Here is an 18,674-nt window from a genome sequence, read left to right as displayed (position 1 = left end):
TCCCTACTTAATATAAAGCCTAGTTTTCTAAAGAGAAAATCATATTCTCTCCAATATTATACAAGTCCCATTAAAGATAACCAACTATTCTCTGGTCTGTATTAAATGTCAACCTAACTCTTCCCCAAAATAAACGATTAATCATTTATTTATATATAATTAACATTTTAAACTCTTCTCATTTGATTGTTCCCAGTTTTGCCCTTTTACAATTTTTAATTAAGAGATAAAATAATAGTCTGAGGATACATGATATATTAGAGACTAACAAATAGATCCTCTATTCTTATTCCTATACGTTCTTACAAATCACCTACTGATCCCACTCACAGGCATCTGTTGTTGACAATTCCTGACTAGATCCTGACTAGAAAAAAAAAGTCTTCTGTGAAGCATGAAAAACCTTGAAAGGCTTCTATGAAGTCTTTAAAGTCTAGAAAGGCTTCTGTGATGTACTCATACGATAAGGCAGTGTCACAAGTAAACAATTTCAAGGAAAAACAACACCCTGATTGGAAAACCTTCCAAGTGCTATAGTGAAATGAAGATGTGAGGGCTGAGATGATCCCCTTTAGCCTGCTCTTCCTAGAAATGTTCTTTGGCACAAATGAAAGAGAAAATTCCTTAGATTAAGAAAATCCAACATGGTTTATCTGGTACACATTCTGTGGCCCAAGACCTTCAGTTTTTTCATTTGATTTTCCTTTGAGCACCTTTTTGAGCATTCATTTGAAAAAACTTTCAGTTATGTAACCCCAAAGCCTTGTCTTAGAGAGGAAAATATTTTTACTACATCAATGTGTTCGCTGAGGTTAAAAGAAAGTAAGTTTCATACTAGTAGTCATGATTCCTTTACAATCCTCAGGTTATCTTCTTTATTCTAAACCTTTAAATCTTTGACACTTAAGTTAATCTCCAATGACACCTGGAAGGAATTTCACAGTAAAACTTAATTATAAGATTCCGGAAAGAGGTGTCATCAACCTGACAGTTACTCAATGGTAGCACTAGCTACTGACCTAAATTTGTCTTCTCTGTGTTAATACCAATTTACTCAACTTTTTCAAAATAATTTTGTAAACTTTTTTTCTTGTGATATAGTCAACCTCAAGTGTCTGAATTTGACATAAAGCCATGTACTTTTAACATAATAAGAATCATCAAAACTCATTTAAACAAGCTTATTTAAGGAAATGGCTTCACTCATATAAATTCACTTGCTCATTAATCTTGAGTGTTGAAGCAAGATTAATTTCAGGTATAGAATATTATATTTCAGCAGTCCAAAATGATTACATACATACACACACATGTCCTGAGAACTTATTTATCATTAATAAGGACTGCTGACAATGCAAATCAAGTCAGTCCAGAATCTAAAATAAGATAGACCTATCTGAAAAATTATAAAATTACAAGATATTCTATATTGGGTCAGATTCCTAGAGTTGAGTTAGCTCAGTCTAGTTAAGTTACAGGGGCTGGATAGATGCATTTCTTTTCAGTGGAAGAATGCTTATATTCAACTTCCTTTCCCTAAAAAGAGAAAGCAGAATGCTTACTTCTTCCTCTAAGAGAAAACTTGCTAGCTTCTATTAGAACTCCTCTGATTATGTGTGGGCAGAGAGCCAGTGTGGGAGGAGAAAAATTGGGTGGTTTTCTGTGTAGCATCTTCCATCAGTTCACATAAAAGCTACCTCTAGGTGTCGTATTCAGGTCTCTTTCTTTAATGGTCAACTTACTGAAACAGCCTCCTTCCCAATAAAAAGAATGGAAATACCACCAAGGAGAAATTGAACAGCTGGAGAAATCATTTAGAAGTGAAATCATCAGTACCTCTGTGTGAGAGCCAGCTTCAGCTTCTCATTTTCCGATTTCAGATGTGCTTCTGCAGGGCCATGAGATGCCTTTTCATCGTCGGTTCCATTCACACTCGATGCCTGAGTAGAAGATGAGGTTTCACATCCTGATTCCTATAATAGGGGTCACAGAAGTCGCCTAAACTAAACTAATTCACTTTTCTTCCCACTTTTGCAAATGATGGAAAACAAGACGTACACACATGTACACAGGTGCACATGTATACAGACAAAGAGAGAATGGAAGGTTTTGCTTCTTGGGGGCAACCACCCTCTCAAGAGTCACAAGTGATGTCAAACCTTGTGCACTAAAGCACAACTCTTTAATTGGTAGGACTCCTTCAATAGCTACCTATTTCCTCAGGTTTTACACACCATTCTAACAAGCTTGATTTAGTTTTTAGACTCCCCAACAACCTGAAAAGCAGCAAATTAAAAGCATTGTGATTATGTGACATGATACAAATTATATAATTATAAGATTAACACATTAATAATTGTTAATGATAATTATTAAAGTGGAGACATAATATAAACTCAAAGATTAGGGAATAGCTAACAAACTATGGTAGATCAATGAAATTGATATGTCACTGTGTCAGAAGGAAAAAAGAACATAGAAGAAATATAAGGAATATCACCATAGACAACAAAATTAATACATAAAAAATGGGTCAACACATAACAAAAGTCAGGGACAATTGACATTCAGTTTGTGTGTTCCATTCATATACATGTAATATCAAAAGAAAAAAAAAAGTTAAGCTTTGGTACTATAGATGTCAATCCTCAGCTAAGACTGATTTTCTAGGGAATATAGAAACTGAAGCATATTTGAACTCTAACCAACAGAAGAGAAAAATAACAAAGACTTTCTGCATGTTTTCTGTGCCATCTCCAGTCAAGATGGAGAAAAATGAAAAGATTTCAATAACTCATACTTTTACATTTTCAGGTGATAATTGCATTTGGATACTTGAAATTTAAACAACATAAAAGTCGAAGATGTTATCATGGAATGGAGATAATAATGTTTAATTTTTAGAAATGATCTCTTTGAGCAATATTGGGAAACATATAGATCATGGACATTTCTAGGGGCTCAATTCTTTAAGTTTGGAAAACTTTAAGAAAACTTCCTAAATGGAGTATATCACTCTATCAAATTCACCTTCTGGATAATGTTATTAATAACATCTTTTTTTTTTTTTTTTTAATCCAATGGTCTCCTCTCTGTCCCCATCTCCTCAGTCCTCATTTTTCAGATATCTAGATTTATTTTGTATATTCTAATTTATATATGCATGTATATATGTATGTGTGTGCATTGTGTACATATGGTTATTCTTCTCTGTTATTCCTAGCGCTGAGCACAAAACCTGGCAAACAGCAAGCACTTAAATTCTTGTTGATTGATCTCTCTGTAGCACATGGCACTGTTCACCACTCTTCTTCTTGAATTGAATTATATTGTATTGTATTAGATCTTAGTTTTCCTCCTAAACTCTAACACTTTTGATGATTCTTCCTCCTCCCCTCCTTCGTGTCAGCACATTCTGACTCTTCTCCCCTGTCCTCTATCTGCATTCCATCTCTTAGAGGGCTCATTCATTAACCGGAGCCATTTCTTTCACTTTTGACTCTGAATTATAGTTTTAATAATGATCTCTTATCACACAATCAGTAGCAGAAATTTAGGCCTTCATTATCTTATTGCCTTGACTACTGCTATAGCCTAATTTTCTACTTTCCTTCTTCAACACAGCCTACCATGAAGACTTCCACCTTAATTTTCCTAAAACAGCATTTTCATCCAGTCACTTCCAAGATCAGATATCTCTAGAAGCTTTCCATGGCCTGTAGAATAAAATCCTTACCATTCAACTGTAAATCTAAGATCCTCCATAGTCTGACACCAATCTATCTAATTCAATCTCTTCAGCTGAAGCCTGACCTCCTCCAAAGTCTATCTCCTAATTGATTAAGCTCTCCACAATATTCTGGATTCACTCACAATTACAGCACTTTGATAAGGTTCCCAACTCCCAGAATAACTTTTGCTCCATTATCTATCCAAACAAAATCCACCCCTCATAGTCTAGTTCAAGTCTCATCCCCTCATTGAGGTCATCTTTAAGAGCTCTAGCCCCCAATGATTTCTTCCCACTTCTAAACTACTCCACTTACTATCTCTAACACTAATAATTTCTTGACATTTTAAACTGTTATATTTTCTAACCTTACTAAGAACAAAATCTGTGAAAGCTAGAAATTGGGACCATCCTTTCCCTTCACCCCATCATTTTAAATTTCTTTCTGATTCTTCTATAGTATAGGTTCTTATTCTTTTTTATGTGTGCCATGGAAACATCTGGAGGTTTGGTAAAGTCTACAAACTCCTCTGGATCATGTAAAAAGATATAGGATTAAAAAAGAAACTAGTTATTAAAATAATTCTAAAAACAAATTCATGGACTCCAGGTTAGGAACCGCTGTCCTATAATATCCAGCACAGTGCTCTAGCAGATGTTCCATAAGTATTTTAATGAATAAATAGCAATTCTGTTAAGAAAAGAGATAATTATTGTCACTTTGCGAATTCTAAATTTATTTTCAAAGATACAGTAACATGGATCTAGGTGAGAAACTTATTTTCACTTTTTCATGTTGACCTAGTTAAAGGCCTTACATTTGCTTTATATTATTATTAGAAACTTGAAAATATGTTTGTTAAAATCAATATTTATTCATTTTAGTACATGCAAAATGCTTAAGGAATTTTGTTTTTACTTTTTTCTTGATGAACAAACAATTTTAAGGTCTGCTATCTGAATGGTATCAAGGTGGCAAAGACATATCCCTCCCAAATTGATAATTAGCTTATTAAACCTGACTAGCCATGTAATGATCTTATCAACCACCAGCTTTAATTTGCTTTGCTAAATAACTACAAAAACAAAAAAGCATCATCATTCCATTTTTTTCATAGCTAGAAAACTAATATAATGTATGTGTGTGTTTGTGTATTCATGTATATATAAATACATGAATGCACATATGTGTATGTGTATATGCATATATTTAAAAACATATATATACATAAAATGTGTATAAATACCTATACTGCCAAATATAAGGTCCTTACTATTATTTAAAGGGATATTAGTTATATATTAATGCTGAAAAATATTTTTCTATTAAAAGCATAAACAGGGGTGCTTTTTTCCTGAATCTACTCCAAGTATAACTCAGATTGGCACAGCTAAGCAATATTCTTCACTCTACTGTTATAGAGGATTATACTTAATAGGTACAGATGTCTTGAATTCATATTAAAATAAAATCAAAGTATGTTTAGTCAATCCACTTTAATAAAGTTGTTATTGGAATAACATGCCAGTCTTTATATGACAATGCTAGATTTTCTCTGAACAAAGAGAAAAATTAGAACAAAATTGAAATCCATCTTTTAGCATGAAACTTGTTTACCTTAAACTGTGTGGTCACAGAGAGTATTACTGAGTAAAAGGGCATTCAAAGAGATTTTCTCCTAGTACAACTGCTTTGAAGTAACAAGTTTTCTACCAAAATTACATATGGTTTCACTTCTTCTGACATTCAGTTCTGTAAAAAGGTTGGTAAACACCAGGAAAATATTGCAGGACAACAAAGTGCAGACAACCTTTACAAACTTTCCATTGTCAATATCTGTTGTTCTTTAGGGATTTTTTGGGGGGGAGGAGGAGTTTTGCCCAAAGCATTCATGAAAACTAATAACTGATGAAATACAGGTTTGTTTCCTGGATATTTTACTTACTTGAGAATGATTGCTTGAAGTCTCGATTTTCTCTTGAGACTTGTCTCTAGCTAATTTGGCAGCTTCCTTCACTTCCTGGAATTTCTCTGCAAACTGAACATTAATAATGTTTACTGAAGTCATTCCTGGCCCCAAACGTTATTGCTGTTCAGAATCACCATCACCATTATGCATCCTTCTCAAGTCAGCAAATACTGTGTGTGCAAAAAAAAAAAAATAAATAAAAAAAAGCAACAGCAAGCTTTTTAGATAATTTTTAGAAAGTCAGGAAAATGTTTCCTAAGAGTGTAGCAAGAGCTTTTGCTAATAAATACTAGAAAACAAAGTTACTCAGGCTATGACATCCTTAACTTTTAGGAGAAACACTGGAAATTTAATAAAGACTCATGGGTTATTACCAAAATGCAATGATTAAAAATGATATTGATTGAGATGAAAATAAAAATTATTTACTAACTGCAGAGAAAAATTCAGTGTTCCCCAAGAAACAAAGAAAAATAAAATATGTACATAAAGAGGAAGAAGTACAGGCCTTCAGGGTTTTTTTTAAAGCATTTCATATTATTTAATACTTCTTTTAGCTACTATTTAAATTACACTCAGAAATAAACCCTTACTGGGGGCGGTTAGGTGGCACAATGGATAGAGCATCAGCCTTGAATTCAGGAGGATCTGAGTTCAAATCTGGTCTCAGACACTTAACACTTCCTAGCTGTGTGACCCTGGGCAAGTCACTTAACCCCAGCTTCAGGAAAACAAACAAACAAACAAACAAACAAAAAAAGGAAATAAACCCTTACCTTGGGAATAATAATAACTATTAAGAAGATAGACCAAGAAAATGCATTAAGAGCCTAGATTATCTATATAGTAACTAATATTAGCCAGAGGGGAGCTAAATTATATTTTTAAATTGCTTGTTTTAAAGTTTTTGTTTTTTAGCAAAAGTTACTTCTTGTTTTTAATCACATAATTATAATTAAGCTTTATTACTTTAACTTCAATCATACAAAGAATATCAGAACAGATGAATCAATATTTTTACTTTGCATGGAACACAGTCTCAACTCTTAACACTGACATAATTTTCCCTCTTCAAAAAAGTTTTGCTAAATATTGAAAAATAGGTAAGACCAAGTCTTCATAGGCATTTTAACAGTGAAATATTCCAAAGTTGCCTTTAGGATAGGAGTGTTCCATATCTACTAGAAAAAGCTGGTACTTGAGCTAAAGGGATTAGAGACAGCAAGGAAGCAAAAACCATTGGAAAATAAGAGCATGTATCATCAGTTAGCAAGAGGTAATCCTGTCTACAACCTTAAGCATCTAAAGGAACATCAAATTTACCATTAAAAAAAAAAAAAAAAAAGTATGCCTGAAAAGGAAGCAACAGTTCCTGAACAAAAAAGCCAGAAAAACAAAAACAAAAAACCAAAGATCTAATTATTACGTCCATTACTCTGTGATTGTCTATTTCTCACTAAAAGGAAAGGAGTGTTTTCATTGACATGTGATGGGCTATATAAAGCCAGATTTGAAATCAGATACTTTGATTCCAAGGTGTAGCTAGGTAGCACAATGAATAGAGGCATAGATCTGGAGTTAGGAAAACTCATCTTCGGAAGTTCAAATCCGGCTTCAGATACTTACTGACTAGGCAAGTCACTTACCCTAATTGCCTTGGTTTCCTCATCTATAAAATGACCTGAAGAAGGAAATGGTAAATCATTCCAATATCTTTGCCAAGAAAACCCTACATATGGACATGCCTGGAAAAACTGACTGGATGATGATGGTGACTCTGATTCTAAATCCAACATTCTTCCACAAACTTCAGGTTGCAACCCTACATGGGATCATGTAACAATTGATTGGGGGGCAGGCAATGGTGTTACGTAAGTATGATTTATTATCAGTAAATGTTTGTATCTCTATTTAGTACATACAATATTTAATACAATAATAATAATAACCAGAGTTGCATAAAAAGGGGTTTTGAGTGGGAAAAGTTTAAGAATAAAACTCAGTATATAAAAATGACCTAAGAAGCCCAAACTTTTTCTAGCTGAAAGATCAACAGGTATTCTCTCTGGATCAATGCTCTCTGAAAAGACATAAGTTCACTGCCATATGTGTTTGGAAAAAGATGGCTTTGGTAATTCAAAGTGAAACATGGAATTCGAAGTTGACATGTTGCTGGTAAAAAAGGGATTAGCAAACCCAAGCTACGAAATAACAGTAGCTTTTAAAAATTGTTGTTGTTCAGACATTTTTCAGTTATGTCTGACTCTTTGTGACCCCATTTGGAGTTTTTTTTTTTTTTTTGCTAAAAAACTGGAGTGTTTGCCATTTCCTCCTCCAGCTCATTTTACAGATAAGGAAACGGACAAACAGGGTTAAGCAACTTGCCCAGGATCACACAGCTAATAAATATCTGAGGCCAGATTTCAACTCAGGCTCTCCAAACTCAAGGCCAGCACTCAATCCACTGCATCATCTAATATTGAAGATAATTCATTTCTATTGGGAAAGATAATAAAAGATAAGTAGCAGTTAGGAACATTAGGGAAAGCTTCTTGGAGGAGATTATACTTGAGCTGAGCCTGGGAGATGGGGGAAGAGTGCTAGAGATTACAGGAAGCAAAAGTGAGGAGGGAGAGCAGACAAGAAGGACAGACTGTGAAAAATAAGATGGAGGCAAGAAATATATTGTCCTGTATAGAGAAATAGCAATTTGACCAGTATTTAAAGAACATGAAAGAATTAGCCTTAAGCTAGTTGGCCAATGATTCTAAATACCAAACATAGGAGTTTATAGTTGATCATAAAGGCAACCAGGAACTCACTGAAGCTTCTTAAACAAGGAAAGTATCATAGTCAGATTTGAGTTGGCAATTTGGCAGCTGTGTGGAAGCTGGATGCAGGGAGACCATTTGGGAATCTATGAGTCCAAGAGAGTTGATGACAAACTCTGTGATTGTGGTATAAATGGGAAGAAGAGAACAGATATGAGAAATGTTGATGAGGTGGAATTAACACCTGATTGAATATTACAGGGTGAGGAATAGAGAATGAAAATATCCCAGGTCACTTCCTAGCTGTGTGACCTTGGGCAAGTCACTTAACCCCAGCCTCAGGAAAAAAAAGAAAATACCCCAGGTTGAGAACCTGGATAATTAGAACAATGAAAGTATTTTGGAACTCTAAGAGAAAAGTTAGAAGGAGTTGGTTGGGGATGGGGATGAGAATATGTTTTGTTTTGGAAATGCTTAGTTTGAGGTGACTGTGATGTCATCCAAGTAGGGATATCAAGGAAATATTAAGAAGATCTTGGAAAAAACTATAGTCTACATGTCCTATCTACACAAGTATCATTTTCTAATTTATAGTGTGTGTGCAGGATTTAGAGCAAATAAGTTTTCCCCAAAGATATAAATGTAAATATTTAAAGTTCTGATTGATGGTCCTTCTTTACACTCTATCAACTAACAGCACAAATGAGATAGAATTCAGATAAATTAATAAGAAAGTATTTTGGTCCACTGTGATAGTGATATAGAAATCATAAATATATTATGGAAGAGAAACTTGCTTGAGAGAATGTTTCCTCAGAAATTGATCCATCATTGTTTCTGTCAGTGTTCTTTAAGTGTGGCAAACTGTGGCCAAAGTACATCGAAATCTCAATTCTGTTCCAAAAACAAGGAAAAACCTGAGGGGTGGGGGAGGATGAAAGAAAGACAAAAAAAAAATAAGAAAAAGAATAGTTCATACAATATTCCACACAGGAGAGGAACCAGGAATAGGAAACCAACACATTAAAGTATCCCAACACATATTCATTGGGAAGACTTTCACATCTTTGGTTTCACAAGTAGAAGGAAGGATGCTTCTGTCAAAGCTTGTATGAGAAGGGAGGAATATTTATGCTTTATTTAAAAGCTTCTTAAACTGTGGGTTGCATAACTGAATGTGGGGGAGTCATAAAATTATGATTTATTATCAGTAAACGTTTGAGTTGTGTACCTATTTTGTACATTTATAGACTGCATAAAAATTTTTCTGGAGAAAAGGGGTCATGAATGGAAAAAATTTAAGAAGCTCTGCTTTATACCTGAAATTATCTCAGCAGATAAAGTGTTACAGGTTTTCTAAACTGTACCATAATTAAACAAAGAACTATTTCTAAGGGTAACAAAACAATACAAAAGTTACAATGCTCCACTTCAGTCAAAACATCACTGTTTGAACTTATAATATCTTTATACTCTTTTGCAGGCAAAGTCCCAGGAAAATTGTCTACTCTCCTTGAATTCATCACTTCCAAACTCTTTGTAATTTGACCTTTTACCTCTTTATAAAATTCTCTCCAAAGTTACCAATCACATCAGCTGCAAAGTGTGATCATCTTTTCTTAGTCCTAATCCTTACTGACATTTGCAGCATTTGACAGTGATTACTATCCTTTTCTATATACTCTTTTCTATACACTTTACGTGGGTGAATGAATGGGGGAGAAGAGCAGGGGTGGGTGAGGATGGGGACAGACAGATAATGTTCATTTGATTCTCTGACCTTTTACGTTCTCTTTTGCTGGATCACCATCCATATTATGCCCAATAAGTGTGGGTGTCTTCCAAAGCTGTCATGAGTCCTCACCTTTTCTCAACAACTCCCTCAGTGAGTTCATCAATCAATCAACTCACTGAGAGAGTTCATCTATTTCCATAAGTTCAATCATCATTTCTTTGCCAATCTTCCTCCTGAGCTCTAGCCCTGCTACTAGATATTTCTAATTAAATGTTCCATTGGCAGCTCAAACTCAATATCTCAAACAGAAGTCATTATATTTCTTCCCAAAGCATCTCATTTCTTACTTTCTCTATTTGTTTTGAAAGCACCATTGTCTTTCTGCTCAACCAGATACTCAACATTGGAGTCAATCTCAAATCTAATTAGTTGCTAAGATTTGAGGATTCTACTTCCACAAGATTATTTGCATTCTTCCTTTTCTCTTCAATCATACAACTGCCACCCTAATTTAGACCTTAGCATCTTTTACCTGGCCTACTGTGGGAGTTTCCTAATTGGTCTCTCTGTGTCCAATAGCATCAACTATAAAATAAGTTTAATAATAGCATCTACCCCATGGGGTTGTGAGGATCGAATGAGATATTTGTAAATATCTAAGCATAGTGCCTAGCACATGACTAAAATTTAACAAGTGATTATTCCTTTTTTTTTTTTTTTTACCTTCCCTTTCCTCTTTTTCTTCTCTGATTTATCTTCCACAAAACTGCCAAAGTGATATTCCTAAAGCACATATCTGACTTTTTTGATCAAAAACTTTAGTGGCTCCCTATTGCCTCTAGAACCAGATATAAACTGACACTTAAAGCTGTTTACAGTATAAATTTAGCCAAATTTATAACTTTGTTACATGTTATTTCCCTTCAAACATTTTATGTTCTAACCAAACATTTCTAGTTCCTGTTCCTTCTACAAAATATTCTGTCTCCTAGAAAGAAAGGTGTACAAGTTTATTCTAGATGGAGCTGTAAGTCAGTACAGCCATGTTGGAAAGCAATTTGGAATTATGAAAATAAAGTGACTAAAATGCCTTTTAAGCCAGAGATTCTACTGCAAGAAATATACCTCCAAAATCACTGATTTTTTTTTTTTAAGGTTCCATGTATACCAATATATTTATAGCAAAGAACTGGAAATAAAGTAGATATCCATCAACTGGGGAAGGCCTAAACAAATTTTGGTACATGAAGGAAGCACTATGTGACAAGTGGATAGAGCCTTAGACTTGCAGTAAAAAAGAACTAAAACTAGCCTTAGACACTAAAACTAGCTATGTAATCTTGGGCAAGTCACTTAACACTGTTTACCTCTGTATAAAATGAGGGTAATAATAGAACTTACTTCATGGGAATGTTTTGAAAATCAAACAATATTCCTATTATCCTTTGTAAATTTTAAATATATATTGACTACTATGATGATTGATAAAATAAAATATTACTATGCTATAAAAATAATGAATACAATTAATACAGAGAAGCATGGAGTCATTAAATGGATCGATGCAAAATGAAGTAAACAGGAGGCAAGAAGATAATTACACCAATGAAAATAGAAACAATAAACACAAAATAATTTTTTAGGTCAATGTAGCAAAATTATAAAGAATAAATATGGCCTCAAAGAAGAGATGGGAGTAAAGTAGTCTATAGGTTTGGAATATTGCACATGGTCTTTTTAAATTTGTAATGAGCAGTTTTGCTGTGGGTTTTTTTCCTTGTTTTTTAATACTTTGTCATAGGATAGCTCTCTGGGAGGAAAGAGTGGGAGGGATACAGATAAAAATTTAGGTGATGTAAAAACAAAATATCTCAATAAAAATTTATCACAAGTCCAGTGCTGCCACTCTTATGATTTCCACTGAATTGGCACACTAAAGAGATGGTTATTTTTATTCATTTTCCCCTGCTTTAACCTGTTATATTCTCTGCTCCAGAGATGGAGTACCAGACACACAGAAAAATCCTTTCCTTATTGCTTTCTATGACATATGGGTGTGGATGTTTTAAAGAACATCCCTGACACCCTAAGTTACAGAAGACCAAATAGGAAAAGGTTTAGGAGATGTCCACAGTCAGATGGCTCCATACAGGGTTTCTTGATCAATTTTTATTCATTTTGCCATATTATATGATTAGAAAGTTTTTTTAAAAAATGAAACAAAAAGTGTTATCTCCTGATTCCATCCCTTTTTCCAAGTTTACTTATTTCTGGAAAGTACTTTTTTCTCCAAAAATCATTAGCTTCCTTCAAAGCCCAATTCTAATGTTACATTCTATTGAAGGTCATTTTTCATCCTCTCCATTTTTTAAAATTATAGCTTTATTATATTTATTATAGAAATCCTTCCTGGAATTCCAGAACTAAAAGAGCTTTCTGATTAAGTCAATTCCCCTGCCTCCAAATGTGGCCTATCTAATTCAATCCAATAGAAGAGAATGCAAGCTGCTTTTTTAAAAAATCCTTCTGGTTGTCACATCAAAATAAATAAACATGTAAACAAATAAATAATTCTTCAAGTTCTTTGTGGGTTAGGTTAAGCATATCTATTTCATACTGTCTTCTATAAAGATGAAGAAAGCAACATTTTATGAGTTGTAATACATTTTAAAGATTTATGAAATAGCTATAACAAGTCTATGGTTCAGAATGTTCACAGTAAATTCCCCACCCCCACCCCCAACCACCACACCATAAACTCTTTCCCATTCACTGATAAATTTTCATTGGTTTAAATGCTAACAATCTCTGAAAGCAATAATTTGCTGGCATAAAGGACCTCAAGTTTTTAACAGAGTGGCACAAAAGGAACAACTGTGCACTAAGTGTTTCTAACCACCCACAGATTTGTAAAGGAAATGGATGATCAAACTCTATAACTGGGCTGGAAAAAAAAAAAAAACCCAAAAAAAACAAACAAACAAACAAAAAAAAAAACACTAGACAGAAAGCAAGTTTTTATTTGGGAAACAATCCATACATCTCGCTTCCCACAATAAAAAGAAAGAAAATACTTTACTCCTATTAGTTCCCATTAAAAAGACCGTTCCTTCCTCTCTATTTTTCCCCTCCCCCCAAAAATATAATAATGGTGAAGAGAACAACCTTTTTGGCTTTGTACAGACACTTTCTAAAATTACCAGTTTGTATTGTGTATTCTCAGAGATAAATGCATCCGAATTTATTTATTTTTTTGTCCACCCACTTGGTTTGATATAACAAACATCAACCTATTAAGAATGTTCAAAAAAAGACTGGGATACACAGAAAATTACCTGGCATACCAAGGTTTCTGAGCAGAGATATGTCCAAATTCTGGCCCATAAGTTGGTTTCAATTAATCTCTGTTAGGTCCAGTTTGTATATTTAAATTAACTCCATTTACGTTCAGTAGCTCTGAGAATATCCCCATGTCTCCTACCTAATTATTATCTGCTGATTCATGACCTAAATACCAAAAACTATCCTTCGAGTATATGCTAACAGCAACAATAACTACTGGTGAATTAATGACCAAGGCTAAAGTAAAAAACTAACCTAAAATCTAAACAAACAAATCAATCTCAGATAAAATGCACTGACTAATTCAGGTTCTAGAGGACAGATGATTTCTCAAGGTCTGGCTATCAATGCAAAGTATTATATAGATATAGTCCCTGTATTGATTAATTTTCTATAACTTGTTTTTTCTTTATTATAGAGAGCATTTCATGGAGGTAGGATATTTGGAAATAAGAGTGATTTAAAAAACAAAAGAAAATTTTAAAAAGCTAAAAAATCTTTAGACTTTAGCTTCCTTTCAACTTTTATCTGGAATAAATAAAAATCTAGCCAACATTCAGTGCTTTTCCTGCTTCGACATTAACTGAAAAAGTCAAAAAATGAGTCAAGAACAATTACGTGGAGAAAGTTCATCAGAGATCATGTAGAAGACAAGTAGGAAAAACAAATAATTTACACTGTTAGCTACAGAGGCCTTTACTCAAATAGTATAATAAAAAATGGAGATCTGCTCATATATCTAAGACTCTAACTATAGGCAGCCAATATAGCATCCCTCTGACCATCTCTAACTATATATCCATAATTCTTACCAAGCTGCATGTTTGCAGCTACCTATATCACTAAATCCCTCCAAATAAACATTCTATTTATTGTATGAATTCCTGGACCATAATAATCACAAAACAAGTTCACTTTGGCTGGTGAGCTGAGAATCAGGCAGTAAATATTTGGATCAGGTAAAGAAGATGGGCCAGCCATTTCTTGGGATAGAGCAAACGGCCTTAAATTTTTTCTACTTGAACCCATTTTTGCCTGAGGAATTTTTACGTGATCCTAGATATGTAGGTACATAAAATAGGTATACAAATCAAACATTTACTAATAATGAATCATAATTTCATGACTCTCCACATTCAATAAAAGACCTCATATAAGGTCATGAATTTTAAGTTTAAGAAGTTGAGAGATAGAAGACTAAGACCAGAGAAACTGGTTTATTTATCTTCTCACTGCTCTAGTAGAATGAAGAGAACTAAGGAAAAGGTAAAGATCTGACATAGTTAAACAAACTTTATGCAAACAGAGTAAAAATATAGTAAAAAAAATTATAAAATTTAGAAGAGATCTGGTTTCAAATTCTAACTCTGATATGTACTAAATGTGTGAACTATTAAGCCTCTGTTACTACACCAGTAAAATGGGAATAATACCTCTAGTATTTAGCTCACAGGGCATAAAAACAAAAGAATGACACTGTATATAAAGCATTTAGTAAATGTCAGAGTAATACATAAAAAATGTCAACTATTATAAATAATTTAGAAAATTTTCTAGGGGCAGCTATATGGTTCAGTGGCTGGAGCACTGGCTCTGAAGTTAGGAAGACCTGCTTAAATCTGGCCTCAGATACTTAATACTGCCTAACTATGTGACCTTAGGCAAATCACTTACCAGTGATATTTTTTTTTTTCCTTGCATAAAAAGAAAAGAAAAGAAAAGAATCATTTCCAAGTAGGCAACATATGTTTTTGGTACCATTTCTTTCACTTCCTTCTTTTTTCCTTTAACACATCTTCCCTTTTACCTTCCAAACCTTTTATTTCAGCTACCTACTAGGCAACCCACTTGCCTCTGTCATTCACTGAAGTATTCCCATATTCCAAAATGAATTTTTACTTTCTATTCCCTATTAATCACACCAAAATTCTCATTTTTTTTCAGTGTATCTGCAGTTCACTGTTAAGAAAGCAAATGCAAAGAATTTCAATGTCTAATAATCAACACTTTCTTTAAATCCTTCTCCAAAATCTAGTCTAATTGCCAAAGTTTTAACTAGGAGAGGGAAATACTGTGGGAGTGAAAAGTGAGTGGTGTATCTTCCTTTAAATCATGTCATTTAACCTATATGAGGCAGGCTTTGTAAGTGAAAAGGGAAGAAGGAAAAACACAGCTTTGTGTTACCTAGCTCCTTTTCTCCTTCAGGGGAACTTGCAAGTTGTCATTTTTACTCTGCCTTCTCAGTATGTCCCACCCTTATCCCTAACTTTATCCTTGTATGCTGCAAAATTTAATCTTTGAACCACCAGAAAAAGCAATGAGTGAAGGAAATACAGAACTACTAGTATAGCCTGTAATACACACAGAAGAGGAATGCTGAACTTGGTATCTGGAAGAAATGGGTTCAAATCTTGCCTTTGAAAACAACTTTGAGATTCAGTTTCCTCATCGGCAAAATTGGATAGTAATAGTACTTCTGCAGGGGATTGTTGTGATGGCCAAATGAGGTTACATATCACTTTGCATATCTTAAATAGCTCTCTATAAATATCCATTATATCATTAGAGTAAAGGACATGGATTCACACTAACATAAGTGTGTCCAGGGATTTCAGATTATGTCATCATGCCTTGCTCCAAACAATAAATCTATCTTGAACATTTGTGTCTTGGGCTCCTATTCTGAGGAGCAAGTAGTTCTCACTGCTCAATTCTTCTACCTTACAAATCTAAAGATATTCAGAGGGCCCTCAAACTAATATCCTGTACAGTTCAGTTCCTCCTGTCTTATCCCAAAAATATTTGGTTTGGTGATAAAATAGCAATATTAGTGAAAACCATTTGAATCAATGAATTATCATTTACATAAACCCAGCTTCCTAGTTATTGTCCATAAGATCATTCAATCACAACTTTAACAAATTAAAAGAAACAGTGCCTACTATGTTCTCTGTAAAGTAAACACTTCATCCTGAGCTAGTGGAATTTTTAAAGTGCCTTCTCCAATGACTCTTCTTAAGCTGAATCAGTACAAACAACATAAAATTTAGGGATGTAGGAGGAAAGTACATGGTTGAAAAACAAAAATAATACCCAGTAGATACTAAGAATGGAATTTGCAGAGGACAATGGTTCCAAAATTACTACAAAGGACTAGGATGGCAATGGAACTAAATCACCTCCCCAAAGCAACTTCTTAACTTCCTTATCCACTGCAAGAAATGTTGATGCCCCTATCGCTAATCAAGCAGGTACAGGTAATTCCATCTCTTTCACCCACTTTGGAAGGTGTAACTGAGATCTAATTTTTAGGACCTTGAAAACTCAAGGCATCTAGTTTTGGAAAACAATGCGATATTCACATTTTTGTACTGACAATAAATGCAGCTAGGGAGAGGAAACTTTCATTTTGGATATCAGTCTTAAACGTTCGGAAAGAAAGGTCAATAAACTAGGAAAGTAGTCCCACCATGAGACTTCTATGTTGATTCTTAAAGCTAGATCTCTTAAAGAGATCTGAAAAATTCATTAAGTCCAATTTTTTATTTTACAGATGAAGGCAGGATAATTTAATCCAGACCATAAAATAAGTTAATGGCAGGGATTTGAAGCCAGGGCTCCTGAAATCATTCCAATTCTCTTTTTACCACAGAATTCTAGAATTTTGTTAGGTATGGACAATTTATTTGTATTCTGCTTTTCCATCCCCAAGAAACTCCTTACATTAGCAAAGTACATCTAGCTTAATAAGCAAACAGTACAGACAGTCTTAAAAGTTATGTCCTGAAATAGAATCATGTTTTTTGACCAGACTTTTACTCAAATGTTGTTGACAGCATGAATTAGGTCCTAAACACAGCAATTAAAGTCTGAAAGACTTCACCAAGCATAGTAGCATATTGTAGAAAGAACCAAGCTACCTTTGTCAGCTGTTGCTCAGAAGAAAAACCCAAACCAAACACAGTGTTTGCTCTGCTGTCTGCCCACTGGCCGAATTTCTGCGATGTTTTGGTGAAAGTCATATTAGGTGTGATTGTGCTGTTGATGATCACCTGCAGGAAAAAAAGTCCAAAGAGAAAACTATATTAGAAACCAAACTCTCTACTTTTAAGCAAAAGTATTAATTTATGAACTGCCTCCTCTGTCTAGCTATATTTGGTAATAATTTTGAGGGGAGAGTTCAGCTAAAGAACAGTAGACAGTCTAAATTAGGATCTTACAAGTTGCTGGAGGAAGAAAATTTTTCTAATCATATAATATTTTGAAGAATTGCCATTTTATTATGTTTAAAATTATTGTACACTTATAACCTGTATCAAATTGCTTACTGTCTTGGGGTGGGAAGGAATGGAGGGAGAAAAATATTTGGAACTCAAAATCTTACAAAAATGAATGTTGAAAACTATCTTCAATTGAAAAAATATTATTAAGTGAGAAAAAACTATAATATAAGCTAATGATTATGATGATGACGGCTAACATATATATAGTATTTTTAGTCAATAGTCAATAAACATTTATTAAGCTCCTAAAAAAAAAAAATTAGCTATTGTATTTTCTCCCAGAAGGTGGCATCTAGTAAGTAGACCTCCAATTCTGTGGCATCAATAAGCCCAGAAATGCCATTCCTTCTCCTGAAAGTATATCTAAGACTATAAATTTCAATAATCTCAGTGGTCACTCACTGAAAACCAGTTACCTAAGCATCCAAATCTGCATATTCAAATGAGATGATGTCCAGTCAATCATTAAATCACTGTCTTCTAGTTGCCAGATTCCCAATAGAATGTAAGCTGCTTGATAGCAAGGATCAGCCGCCATGTCTTTGTCCAGTACTCAACACAGTACCTGGCATAGACTAAGCACTTAAAATTCTTATTGAACGACTGGCTGAATGGTACCAAATAAAACATCTATGGATTCTATGGCTTTGCCTAACCACCTCCTTGACCTCCCTCTCTCCCATTTTGCAATTTTGCCTAAATTACCTATGTGTCTAAATGATGCCAGTTGCCAATCTTTAGAAAGCCAGACCACTCCTATGGGTGTTTAAAGAAAAGACAGTACAAATCTTTGCAAAGTTGAGACTTGCAAGCCTGCCACTAAAAAAGAAAGCATGAAAAAAT

At 34.0% G+C, this 18,674-nt stretch overlaps 1 protein-coding gene across 2 annotated transcripts in view; it reads right to left on the bottom strand.

Annotated features, from left to right (window-relative positions):
• The window catches only part of HOMER2 (homer scaffold protein 2), a 148,151-nt gene that overhangs the window by 23,033 nt on the left and 106,444 nt on the right, over window positions 1-18,674 (bottom strand). The window contains exons 3-5 of one of the 2 annotated variants that reach the window (XM_074295294.1): window positions 17,469-17,600; window positions 5,677-5,769; window positions 1,837-1,973 (exon numbers count right to left, since the gene is read on the bottom strand). In XM_074295294.1, coding sequence (XP_074151395.1) covers window positions 1,837-1,973; window positions 5,677-5,769; window positions 17,469-17,600 — 362 coding nt within the window. The remainder of the gene's footprint in view (window positions 1-1,836; window positions 1,974-5,676; window positions 5,770-17,468; window positions 17,601-18,674) is intronic. The other variant, XM_074295296.1, reaches the window with a different exon arrangement.

Source organism: Sminthopsis crassicaudata, chromosome 2, assembly GCF_048593235.1.
Source record: "Sminthopsis crassicaudata isolate SCR6 chromosome 2, ASM4859323v1, whole genome shotgun sequence".
In the NCBI taxonomy this organism is placed as follows: Eukaryota; Metazoa; Chordata; class Mammalia; order Dasyuromorphia; family Dasyuridae; genus Sminthopsis; species Sminthopsis crassicaudata.
The sequence above is the reverse complement of the archived record's forward strand: the minus strand, read 5'-3'. Positions and strand labels throughout refer to the sequence as shown.